This window comes from Pogona vitticeps, chromosome 5, assembly GCF_051106095.1.
Source record: "Pogona vitticeps strain Pit_001003342236 chromosome 5, PviZW2.1, whole genome shotgun sequence".
Lineage (NCBI taxonomy): Eukaryota > Metazoa > Chordata > Lepidosauria > Squamata > Agamidae > Pogona > Pogona vitticeps.
Window position 1 is genome coordinate 119,941,536 of NC_135787.1, and position 13,320 is coordinate 119,954,855.

The 13,320-nt window shown below is 41.4% G+C and overlaps 2 protein-coding genes across 6 annotated transcripts in view; one reads left to right on the forward strand and one right to left on the reverse strand.

Annotated features, from left to right (window-relative positions):
• Positions 1–1,009, reverse strand: part of ALG10 (ALG10 alpha-1,2-glucosyltransferase) — a 79,824-nt gene extending 78,815 nt beyond the window's left edge. For all 4 annotated transcript variants that reach the window (XM_078394386.1, XM_073000627.2, XM_078394385.1 and 1 more), the window contains exon 1: positions 533–1,009. In XM_078394386.1, the coding sequence (XP_078250512.1) occupies positions 533–1,009 (477 nt within the window). The remainder of the gene's footprint in view (positions 1–532) is intronic.
• TPRKB (TP53RK binding protein) lies at positions 996–5,903 on the forward strand. 2 transcript variants are annotated; one of them, XM_078394387.1, is made up of 5 exons: positions 996–1,090; positions 2,588–2,770; positions 3,832–3,954; positions 5,030–5,206; positions 5,541–5,903. In XM_078394387.1, the coding sequence occupies exons 2-5, from the start codon at positions 2,627–2,629 to the stop codon at positions 5,625–5,627; spliced, it is 531 nt and encodes a 176-aa protein (XP_078250513.1). In that variant the 5' UTR covers positions 996–1,090; positions 2,588–2,626; the 3' UTR covers positions 5,628–5,903. The 2 variants fall into 2 exon arrangements, with proteins under 2 accessions (XP_078250513.1, XP_078250514.1); XM_078394388.1 differs by having other exon boundaries at positions 3,850–3,954.
• The last annotated feature ends 7,417 nt before the right edge of the window (positions 5,904–13,320 follow it).

Here is a 13,320-nt window from a genome sequence, read left to right on the forward strand (position 1 = left end):
AATATAATACAAATTCACAAATATAAAGGACATTGCAACACTATCATCCAGATAAGGCCATTTTCTCCTCCTTGAACAGTTAAATCCTGGTTAAGAAACGAAAGTTTGAGTCTGAATGTATAGTAGTAAAGGCTTATTACCCTAGGATGTGCAACTCTTCTAAAATACATATATTTGTGTGTGTGTGCGTGCCTGCGTGTTGCACACCCTAGGCTTACACAGACACACACACACAATTCTTGGTAAGGAAGATATGTGCCAACAGGTTCAGGGTTCTGCATAGGCCATTATAATGAACTCGCCCTTTAAAAAAAAGGAAGTGAAAGACAAGCTTTAGGTCTACAATGGCTCCTTAAACTCCGAAAAATAGTGGTTACAAATCTTTCCGCATGTATAGGGAGGGCTACGTGCAGCACAGGGCGTCTGCAGAAGCAGTTTCGGTTGGGCCGGAGGTCCTGGGCGAGACGGAGAGCGTCTGGCCGTGGATCTCCTCCGAGCCACACTGAAGGGGCCAGGGAGCCGCCGCGCCTACCTGCTTGAAGCGGCCTTCGCAATAGGCCTGCGCTTGAGGGACGTGGAAGGCCTCGTCCATGTACGGCGAGCGTTGCTGACGGTTCACCGCCGAAAAAAGCAGGCAGGAAACGAGGAAGGCGCAGCTGAAGGCCGCCGAGAAGTAGTAGGCCTCGGAGCGCTCCATTCCAGCAGCGGGAGCAGAGAGAGAGAGAGAGCAGCACTCCCGGGCGGCGCCGCTCAGCCGACGAAGCCAACCCGGCGAGTCGGCGCCGCGGCCCTCGGGAGGCGCTGTCGGCTCGGCGGCAAGAGCGGTCTGGCCTGGCTGGTGAGTTGGAGCCGGTCGGCATTTTATTTCCTGGAGGCGGGTAGAGCCGAGTTCAACCGGACCCAAACTCGGTGGGGCTTTCGAAAGGGGAAGCCTGCCAGTAACGAGAGAGAAAGCAGCGTCCCTGGGCCTCGGGTTTCCTTTCTTTTCCCCCGTGGCTTCTGTTCTCATAAAAAATTGTGAGAATCCCTTCTAATAACATCCCGTTCCTCAGAAAACTCATCCCATACCTTTTGAGGCTCATTGATTTCAGTGAGCCCAGTAGTAAGTATGAACCTTTCTGATGTGGATACAGAACACAATGGGGGCATCATGTGTTCTCTCTCTCTCAAATGTATTTTTAAACATTACCTGTCGTGGTGGTCAACGCTTGGTAGTCTGTGCATAGCCACAGCTTACTTTTATTTATATTGTCAATAATAGTGCTGTGTTGTTTATTAGTACTACACAGTGCACAGATTCATGTTGGTACACCTGGAGTTGCATTTGCGTGGGCTTGTTCTCTATAAACCACGTGCAGTAAAATGCTTTCCCCCAGTATTGCTTTCCATCCTGTCTTATTTCAGGCGTGCCGACATTTGTAAAACTCATATATTCAAGATTACTAGATACAGGCCAGTCATTGATGGGTGGTGGAGCTAGAGAGTTCCAGTGCCTAGTTATTGTGTGTACCTGTATTATCAATATACAGTATGTCTATTTAGCAAGAGAAGGCAGTTTCCCCAGGGGGGTAATCTTGTGAACAGGAGGCAATTATTTTTCGACTAACTGTTGTTGGTGCAATTGCCAATTTCTACTGACCTTGCTTCTTTGCTTTTTACAGCAGTCAACAATGAAATAAATTTTGCTTGATACTTCAGTGCAAGGAAAAACTTAATTTGCTTTTTAAAAAACCCAAAGTCTTAAAAGTCTCAGGACCTATATAGACAAGGGAACACCCTTTGCAGAGAGCTGTTACTTTTAAAACTAAATGTTAGATTTAAATCTTAAATCTGCAGAGCTGGAAGGGATCCTAAGGATCATCAAGTCCAGCTCCTGTCAAGGAGGCACAATGGGGAATTGAACTCTCAGCCTCTGGCTTTGCAGCCAGGTTTGGCCTTCAACAAATAAATGGTACTCATGTTCCCTCTTTGGAAGCTCAGTGTATTTGATATGAGACAGTACTCCACCATGCCTTCACCTCATCTGGCAGATGTAAGGAGCTAAGTGGCAATCACAGATACTGACTCTGCTAAGCCACACCAAAATCTATGGATTGCAACGTTGCAGTGCCATTTATTTTTACAAGTTTATTCAATATTTCTCATATATTTGTCTTTTCTTGCAGAACTATAAAAGGGAGAGGTTACTTTACATTTTTGTTTTTGAAGGCGAAAGTTCAGTATAACTACAAGAATTGCAGTTTCTGGCCTCAGTGAGAGAGATTCCCAAAGTTGTTACATGCTTGTATTTTCATGTTGTGTTCTTGTTAGAGAATGTCACTCGTTTACAAGAATCCTCTGCTTAAACCAGAACAGGTCTGGGGCATAAATGACTCAAAATACTTCAGTTTTTTCTGTGGTCAATGTGGATTAATGAGGCCATGCTTCATGGTTAATACTAATCCAGTGCAAACTTGACCCTTTCAAAACATCTCCATCGAATGTACTGTACTTTCATGTTTTATTAAATAAAACTACCCTCCGGGTAGCAAAAATAAGGTATCAACAGTACCCATCAATGATTTATATGTTTGTATAAATGTTCCAGGTGTGGCTGATCCAAAGAAGCCTACTGTTTTGTTACAAGATGCAGTGTTTGAGGCATCGATTGGAACTATTTCCTGACTGTCTTGTTACCCTTATCCTATTTAAAGATGTGAAGAATGCTGCCATTCTAAGAAAAAAAGCAATGGATGGTACTATTGATGGAGCATTAATTAATCCTGCAATGGTGAGCAAATTCTGTAAGCAGTGTGCATGTGTGTGTTCACTTAGCCAGCTAGCACAGAGTCTGTAGTACCTGAGGTGTTACATAACCTCACCCGTGGGTTTCTGGGCTAAACTCCATTTTCATCCTATTCAGTTCTGTGGGATGTGTGTTAGTGCAGACACGTACATTTCATTCCAGTGTGTTTCCTTCTTGTTGGGACTAACCAATGTCAGAAGCACAAAAATATGGACATGCTTGATGGGAAAGACAAAAACATGTAAGAGGGGAAGAGGTAAAATTGGCACCATAGCTTCTGTATCAAGAAATTTCTTTGTGTGTGGGTTCATTTCTTAACTTCTTGGGTGCTTTCGGTTTGTAGATGTGTGTTTATATGGACGCACACTGAGCTCAGTGTTTTGTTTGTGTAAAATTTTTAATTCACTGTAGGATCACTTTCACTTTGGACACTTTCTTAAGAAGTGTTCAAAAATAGAAGGTACACTGTAGACTGAAAAGGGAATTTTGGGAGAAAATTCTGAAATCTCTGCATTTGTAAAATGTTTTCCTACAACACTGTAATCTCAGTGAGGTTCTTCGTTCATCCTGCTTAGCAAAAATATATTTGCTGGCCTTTTACAAAGTAGTGAGAGCCATTTCTTTTGGCAACCAAATTACAACCATCAGGGTATGAGAGAAAAATACAGTTTTCCCAGGGTGAATATTAAATTTCTATTAAATTATAGTATTAAAATATCGACTTCCCTGACTTTAGGTCTCGGTCCCAGAGATGAGATATTATATAGTAATAGTTATTGTATGTACCTGTGTTATTGTGTGTACCTCAAAATAGTATCAATACTTCCCGAAGTCCAATAAGAACAGCTAAGACCCAGCTGAAATAAACAAGAAGCTCACACACAGAGAGAGAGAGAGAGAGAGAGAGAGAGAGAGAGAGAGAGAGAATGAAGCTTCTTGTTTATTCCAGCTGGGTCTTAGCTGTTCTTATTGGACTTCAGGAAGTATTGATACTATTTTGAGACCTGGTATTTGGACATCAAACTTTTTCCTATTTTCTCTGTCAGATTGTTGATCCATTTCAGATACTTGTGGCAACAAATAAAGCAGTTCATCTCTACAAGATTGGTAAAATGAAGACCAGAACCGTTAATGCAGAAATAATATTCAACCTGTCACCAGCCAACAATGTAAGATATCTGCCTCTTAGTTTCATGTGGCTTGTTGAACCATAAAGCTATGTTAGATGGTACAGGTGCATGCTTGCTCTCTATATACCCCACTGAACATTAATTCATCTTCCCTTTGTATGTATACAGATGTGAGACAGAACAAGAAAGTGTGTGCAGCTGATATATTTATTTACTTATTTTGTACCAGTTGTATTGGCTCTTGCCTTTCCATTGGAGTATTTCAATGATGTGGAGAGGGGGGGATTTACTGCTTGGGTAACAGCCTATCCTCTATATTATTTTACCCAGGCTTCGTGCTCTGGAGAGGACACCAACTTCACATACAGCGTTGAAGTCCTACATACAGAGCACGTTACCATAGTCTCTCGAGACTGAAGGATGCCTATGATGATGATGATCATATATTCTGCCATTCTCCCAATGAGGGAATCCAAGGCGGCTCAGAAGCCTATTTTCCCCCCCATTGGAATGCATTGAATAGGTTTGACAGCTGTAGGTTTGACAGCTGTCAAACCTACAGTTCAATGCATTTCAATGGGGGGGGGAAATTCACCAAAAATTAATGAAGAGTCAGAACAAAGCCAAATTAAGTTTACAAGGTACACTAATGATTCCAAGCATTTTAAACAGTTTTTGAACATTTTAAGACACTTTAAAAATAGCGAAAACGGACCTGTCAAAACCATTGAAATGCATTGAATAGGCTTCAATGCATTCCAATGGGGGAACCGCATTTCTCTTAGCGATGTTTCCTATGGCGATTTTCGCTTAAGGACGGTAATCCGTTCCCATTGGAACGGATTATCTGGTTTTCGATGCCTTCCTATGGGAAATGGTGTTTCGCTTAGCGATGTTTTCCCATAGCAATGTTTTTTTTAACCAATTAACATCGTTAAGTGAGGCACCACTGTATTGTTCAGTGTTTTTGAATGGCTTGTTCTCACTCGTAAACCAGTTGTTTTTCTCTTTAAAAGCAAAATGATTACTGTAGAATTGGTAAAATATTTTCAGTATATTTTTCCAGAATGCTAAGATGTGACTGATAAATTTCTATATTTTTCCTTTCTGTCAGATATCAGATGCTTTCAGAAGGTTTGGCATATCAGACAGTGACACTGCAGTTCTCATTGTTCTGATTGAAGACCAAGAGAAAACTGTGAATCTGGAAGATCTAATAAGTCAGGTTGAAGGCCAGCAAATCTCTCTAGCAGATCTCCCAAAACTAACAGACCTACAAAAAGTTCAAAAGGTTTGTACAAGCTTGTGCAGGGGATAATATGGGTATAAAAAGAGAAAGCGCATCTTGCTTGGTTTTTAACTACTTTGAATATGAATTTATTAGAGGTAAAGCCTCAGTGGAATTCATTCCCAGATAAGGATGCCTAGGATTTAAACCATACAGATGCATTTGATTAATCATCCTGTGTCCTTTGAATCTTTCTTAATCTATGAGGGATGTTTTGAAATGGTTAAAAAAATAAATTTTAAGATACTTGTAAAATACATTAATGCCTCTACACAAGATTTAAGGAAAAACTGCCAGAACTCTGTTGTCAAAATTTTCATTTTGTTTTTTTGTGCAGATGTACAAGCTTACTCCACAAGAAGAAAAAATAGGTACATTGCTGGATAGCATCATTTGTAGAATGGCGACAAAAGATGTTTCATAAAAATAAAAATTGAACAGTTGCAGGTTGTTTCTGGGGGAAAAAAAGTTTATCTTACATCTTCTATGTGGTTGATCCACTGTGGTGAATTTCAATATTTTATTTGCAAATGGAACATGACGCTATTTTAATACAGGAAATGGAAATAATATTTGAATATTGCATTTTAGCATTTTTATTCACTGTATTTATATTTTCCCACTATGCCACTGTACTAAAGATGGCTTACTGTTTAAAATACTAAAAAGTAAATAATAAAATAAAGCAAAAAAAAAAAAACCATGCAGAACTTTCTTAGGCTATTATTGGTCTGTTTATGTGCTGATGCTCTGGTCTCCCTTTCTTGAACTTCTGCCTCCCATCAGAAGGTTCACAGAAGTATTAAGCATCCTCTGGAAACTGGTAGGCAGGTTCTCCCAGCCAGATTCTCTTAAAAGCAGATTCTGAATCTACAATATTGATAGTTAGCAAATCACCATGAACCTGCAGATCAACTTGTAGGGTAAGACATTCAAAATACTTGCAACAAGGTTGATTCCAAGGCTACAACCCTGAACACACTTATTTCAGAATATGTCTCAAACTCAGAGATTTGCTTCTGAATAGATATATAGGATTGTGCTCTAATCTTGGCAGCAATACAGTGCAACTGCTCCTTTCCTATAATAATCGTGGTTCATGCTGACATCATACGTGCTGCACATTTAAGATGAAAACCATAAAGAACAGAAACCTATATTCGGCTTTGAAAATGAGTGCATTGATATTTAAATCTTAATCTAGAAAAGACTTTTTAAAGCATGTTCCTTAACTCGACATGGAATTGTGCTTGGTCTTTAAAATATAGCCATACACCTACTTTAGAAAGCTTACTAGCTTTCCTTTAAGCCCTTTTGTTTGCCTTGGTAGGTAAAAAAGACAAATATGTAGTGACAGAAAGAATCTTTGCAGATTAGAACACTGTGCCAAAACTTATGAGAAGGGTTGAAAGGGGTTAGCAAAAATGATAACATCAATAGCTGAGTTGTTTCTGGTGGCCATCTTTTAAGACAATGTGTCTGAGCAATGTGATCGGTAGACATAAGATAAAATCTAGAGTTAGAAGTGGAAAGAACCAAAGCTTCTGAAACAGAACAGCTTTAGCAAGCATTATGATGGAAAATTAAACTCTTGTTTTCATTGCCTGACAAAGCAAATGGCACATGGAATATATCATCCAGTTTGCTGGCTGAAATGGGGAGACTATTTTTGGTATTGTGGACGAACGGCAAAGCAGGTACGTTGAAGTCATATCCTTTTTTGAACATGTGTGAAAAATCACTCGAGTCCAGTTAACATAAACAGAAGGGCTCGTAAAACCATCGCTACCCAACAGCGATACACACAGCTTGAACTTGGGCTTTCTCATTTTCGTCAATTGAGCCCCAGAGGTGAAGTGCATAAACAGTGTTACAGGGTTTGTGTAAATGTTTTTTTTACTTAGCCCTTTAAATAATGCTGCAGGTATGCTTATCTTGCGTGTATTCAAAATTCACTCTGTGAAACATGTTTGAGAAGGCAAGCAAGAATTGCTTTAAAGCTGAAATCGGATTTTCAAACTATATAGTGTTTTTCAAATTATGTATGTTGATTTTTTAGACTATGTAATTTCAAGGAATGGTTTCCCTGATGACCTGTCTACTGAGCAACACCTGGTTAATGGTAATAAATCTTAAACAGACCCTTAGCTGGTGTTTTAGGCATAAATTCATTGTGAGGCATCAAACAACCTGTTGCTCCAGATCACTGGAGCAAACTAGAAGGTATCGAACACTTCTCCCCTGCATAGGCCAGCATTAGGCATGGGCAAGTTATTTGTCATCGAAGATCATCCACACACCCATACTGTTAGGATGTGGCAACCAATCACTTTAGAGTGCAGAAGCAGCCTGTCACCTATTTCCTCCTGAGCTCCTTGGATCCTCCCCTCTATTGAAGGATGACGCTGTGTGCCCATATGGCCTTTCCTCCACCTGTAAACCATACGCTCAGATGATGTAGAATGATGATACTGTTCTGTCACCTCATTCTGTTGTTAGTAGACCGACAGACATAATATATTTAACATGCTCAGAGGCTAACACAATGTGCACTTAGTTTATAAAGGCCACAACAAATATACCTAAATGTATTCCTGCACATCATGTACATCCCAGAATCCTCTGTATTGCCTTTTACTAATATGTATGTAATGCTAACTTTTTGTAGTGCTAACTTTGAAGCAATATGCATGTACCTTGTAAGCAATGTAATACTTTACTTCTGATCATTGCAACAGAAATGTAACATTTTATTCTTGAAATGCATATCCTGAAGATTGGCCAGAGAAAGAACAGAGTAGAAGGAGAAGGGGGAACCAATAGTTTACACTTCAAAAGCTACAACATGCTTCACTTGTGAGATAAGCCAGACTACAAGAGGAAACAATATAAGAGTAATATAAGGCCATATCCTCAGCTATCTCCCTCCCCAAAAGAACAACAAAGGGACCATCTGACTCAAACAGGCAGAGTCATCAAGGACATTTATGAAGACAAATACCCTAGATAGTTGACCCTAATGTGCGATGAGAAGAAGACAAAACACCACAAATCTAGCAACTTGGGTTATTTTACATATACAAAGAAAGTAACATCAACATGGGGAAGGGAGATAAAAGTAATTCAGATGCATTCCTTGCAGACATCTTGACTCCTCAAGAGAACATCTCAATCCTAGGTCAACTGGACACGAGGGCATAACATGGACATCGTAGTCCGACCAATTAGAATAACCTCTGGAACTTCTTTGGCCAATAATCAGGAGAATCCTAAGTCAGGGGTTCAAGGAACCAATCAGGTCAAGACCCCTATATCCCCAACGCTGTATCTCAAAACCTATATAATGTTTATGCTCCTATTGTTCAGGGTCCATCTCTGCCTTTAAGAGGTTGGGCCCTGGCTGTGTATTTTAATAAACTGGCATAATAGACAGCTGGTCTTTGCATCTTGGTCTGTGTTCTTCGCCGGAGATAAAGAACCCATTTTCAGGGGTAACATTTCTGGTGCGTTGGCCGGGAAAGGCCTTCCGGTGAAGCTGAGGCTTCCTCAAAGGAAGACGCAGACTACCTAGCCCCGGCCTTTGGCCTGCCACCCGCTCTCCACGGTGAGTACCGAGAGTAGGTGCTCTTCGTGAACTATAGGATAAGGGAGATTCCTGAAAGACGGTAATCCCAAGAGGTCTGGGGAAGTGCTTGAAGGAGACCCTTCACTACAAAGACGCCCCACTTCATTGCTGAGGCTGTGCCTGTGACGCTTTTAGGTGAACGCAAGTGTGTAGTGAACAGGACCTGAGTGTGATACGATTGGTGGGTTGTGAGTGTGCTCATCTGGGCCAAACTCATCAGGGTTTGGGAGTGCTTGTGTCCTAGACGCTCTTTAGAAGTAAGACCCGGCCGGGCGGAGTAAAACTTGCTGGGCAAGGACCAGTTATGGGCCGTTGCGCCAGTAAGGCACCAAGCGATAAGGGGACGCTCTTGGCTTGCGTGTTAAACAATTGGAGAGGGCTTGTAGGCAAAAGATCGGGGCTTAAAAAGAGATGCATTGTTAAATTATGCACCAAAGTTTGGCCTTCCGTGCTTCCAGTCAACCCCCCTTGGCTGGAGGCGGGAAGTTTTTCGCCAGATGCCCTTAAGGCATTGGCACAATGGGCTGAAGAGGAGCTCAAGAAGGGGGAGCAATCCAATGCCCGCTATGCTTCATGCTTCCTAAGCATCGCCAAAGACCCTACATTATATGTTGGGGCTGCAAGAGACGCAAGATCAAATTATGCACTCAAATTTTACCTATTGCAGTTTCTGGCAGAGGATGCAACAAAGGGGGGAAGGAAAATCATCTGAGATAGTAGGCTGTTTTGCTTCAGCATCAGCCCAGCCCGAAAAGATACAAGGGAAACTTAAAGTTAGTCACTCTGAGACCAACAACATCCTGTATGGTTCTATGGATTAGGTAGCCCTCCCCCCCACCGACCTGCAAGTATAAAGTTTTAGTGGCAGGTCCTAACAAAGATAAGGAAGCAGAGAAAGACGAAGCAAGTGAGACAGAAAAAAACTTGCCAGATTCAGTAACAGGAGAGACATGGGAACTTCCCCTCCCTCCTCTTCAGCAGCCTCAGAAGGGGGGGGGAGCCACACCAACAGTACAGGCCGGAGGATGCAGGTTTCTTGACTTCACCTCCAGCAATCAGGAAAAAAAAAAAACAGAATCACCAAAAAAAAAAAAAAAAGACACTAGGGGAATTGCTGACTATGGAATCCCACAGAAAACATGCAGGACAAGGGAAGATGCAGTATGTGGATTGTTGGCAGAGTATGTGTTTGAGAGCCTTTATTGACCTCAGCTTTTGGGAAAGGAAGGCTTCAGAGTTGGGAAGCGCAAGTTGAAACCACAGAGGTGAGTTATCTGGAATTTTTTTTCCTTCTATTTCCCAAGTCCCCCTCCCAGCTACTAAATGGGGCTGGTGTACATTTCTAGGTATAGTGGTATTCTGAAATAAATATATATCTGGATTTCAAATTTTCCTGTTTGGGCCTTCTCTCTCTATGAGGCACTTAAAGGGCTAAGGGCAGAGTGGGAAAAGACTCCATGCATGATGAAGGCTTTCCAGCTCCTGAAGCAGAGGCTACTCTCTGCCCCAGAACGGGCTGCCTGACACAGAACAGCCACTTATTTGTTCATGAGTGAGACAGCATGGCACTGGGAGTCCCCATGCAGATGATTGGCAACTGGCGAAGGCCTGTAGCTTATCTCTCAAAAGTTGGACATAGTGACCAAGGGCTGGCGCTCATGGTTACAAGCTGTGGCAGCTGCTGTCTCTCATAAAGGAGGCATGCTGATTATCTATGGGAGTGCTGGTAACAGTCCGGTGCTGGAGCCAAAAGGGGGGCCCTCTGACTTTACTTCTGGTTAGCCTGGAGCCACTAACTCATTATGAGTACGTATTTGAACTCTGCCACCCTTTGCCTAAAAGTACTCATACAGTTGAGGCACAAGCCCTTCCACTACAGACTTGAGACCTTACTCGTGCCCTCACATTGGCCCAGGGCCGGGAAAATAACTTTTTACAGACTCCCACTGTGCTTTTAGGGTGTTGCCTGTTTTGGGGGAACTTTGGAGAAATAGGGACTTCAGGACAGTAGAAGGAGAAGAAAGAGAGCTATGTTGGCGGTGATGCATGTATAGAGAAAGGGAAAGAAAGGGAATTTGAAGATAGGAGAAAGGAATAGGTTAGTGGATAAGAGATAGCAAGCAGAATTGCCAGGAACGTTCAGACCCCCCTCCTTGCTTCTCCAGATGCACAAAGTGAGGGCTGGAGAGACAAGGGGGGTTGATTTCACACCAGGAATGGTTTGCTTGTTTTACCAGGATTGTTAAATAGGCACTTTCTGTGGGAATTCCTTAGACACACATGTGAAAATTACTGCATTACTTGATAATCTGTGTTCTTGGACATCTGGACAATTGAAACTGTACCATCTGCATGAAAATTTGTTGAAAATACTTACTCACACACTGAAATGTTTCTGAAAAGGAACTACAGTACTTTCAAGATTGACAAAGGAGATTTCCAAGGGGGGTTGGGGTAGATTAGCTTAACTATTTGCTTGGAGTTTCTCATTTACAGGAAAAAAAAAAGGTTGAAGGGATCGCTGCCCCCCCAGTGGATGGAAAAACAAACAGGAGTTGGAAGATCTTCACTGTTACACCATAGAGCAAAGAAATTTAGTGCTGTAATAAAAATGATAGGATTTCTTTTCCTTACATATGTATCATCCTGATGGGAATTGTGCTTTTGTTTTAAAGTTTAACTGCTTATATTATTTCTAAGTTTACTCTCTGTGAAACATATATGGTTTTGCAACTGCTTTTTACCAGTCCTGGCTTCCTGACTTTTCCAATTTCATCCTTTCAAAATCTGTTATGTCTTTACTTGTTGCTTCTGCAATTTGTGGTTTAGAGTTTAAATTCCGCCATCTTACTGCTGTCAGAATTTAAAAAGGGGGGAGTGTTAGTAGACCGACAGACATAATATATTTAACATGCTCAGAGGCTAACACAATGTGCACTTAGTTTATAAAGGCCACAACAAATATACCTAAATGTATTCCTGCACATCATGTACATCCCAGAATCCTCTGTATTGCCTTTTACTAATATGTATGTAATGCTAACTTTTTGTAGTGCTAACTTTGAAGCAATATGCATGTACCTTGTAAGCAATGTAATACTTTACTTCTGATCATTGCAACAGAAATGTAACATTTTATTCTTGAAATGCATATCCTGAAGATTGGCCAGAGAAAGAACAGAGTAGAAGGAGAAGGGGGAACCAATAGTTTACACTTCAAAAGCTACAACATGCTTCACTTGTGAGATAAGCCAGACTACAAGAGGAAACAATATAAGAGTAATATAAGGCCATATCCTCAGCTATCTCCCTCCCCAAAAGAACAACAAAGGGACCATCTGACTCAAACAGGCAGAGTCATCAAGGACATTTATGAAGACAAATACCCTAGATAGTTGACCCTAATGTGCGATGAGAAGAAGACAAAACACCACAAATCTAGCAACTTGGGTTATTTTACATATACAAAGAAAGTAACATCAACATGGGGAAGGGAGATAAAAGTAATTCAGATGCATTCCTTGCAGACATCTTGACTCCTCAAGAGAACATCTCAATCCTAGGTCAACTGGACACGAGGGCATAACATGGACATCGTAGTCCGACCAATTAGAATAACCTCTGGAACTTCTTTGGCCAATAATCAGGAGAATCCTAAGTCAGGGGTTCAAGGAACCAATCAGGTCAAGACCCCTATATCCCCAACGCTGTATCTCAAAACCTATATAATGTTTATGCTCCTATTGTTCAGGGTCCATCTCTGCCTTTAAGAGGTTGGGCCCTGGCTGTGTATTTTAATAAATTGGCATAATAGACAGCTGGTCTTTGCATCTTGGTCTGTGTTCTTCGCCGGAGATAAAGAACCCATTTTCAGGGGTAACACTGTCACTAACCAAGTCAATGCATCTCAAAACAATACACTTAACATTACCATATAAATAGAAATGGCACACACCACCAGTTTGGCGGGTTTGTGCTGGTTCATTTATCGGCCAAACAGGTGTTTGGTGCTTTAAAGCCCCCTTCCTCTGGACAGGTGCCCACTCAGAAGCAGCACTTGGAGGAGGCGGGGCAGGAAAGCTGGGCCCCTGCAACTGAGTGGGCACCCACTGGAGGAGGTGGGGCTTTGAAGCGCCAAACACTTGTTTGGTCAATAAACTGAAGCAAACCGCTTGGCCGGCAGTTTGTGGCCATCTCTACATATAAACAAATGGAGTTGCTTTTGAATAGACTTTGTATATGATTGCACTGTACGTTTTAAATTAAATCTCCTTTACAGGAATATATCCATGATTGTTTTTCTCTTTTCTTGTGATCAAATACCTTAGCTAAATATTAAATAGTTATTTAATTTAGGGTTTCATCGGATGGTTTGGCTTTCTTTTTGTTTTGAACTCAGCATCAATTAAACTAATTGAAAGGAAAATTTTCCCACTCTAAAATTTAGCCTCAAATCCGAATGAAGATTTTTTAGAAGATCGTTCTCTGTTTT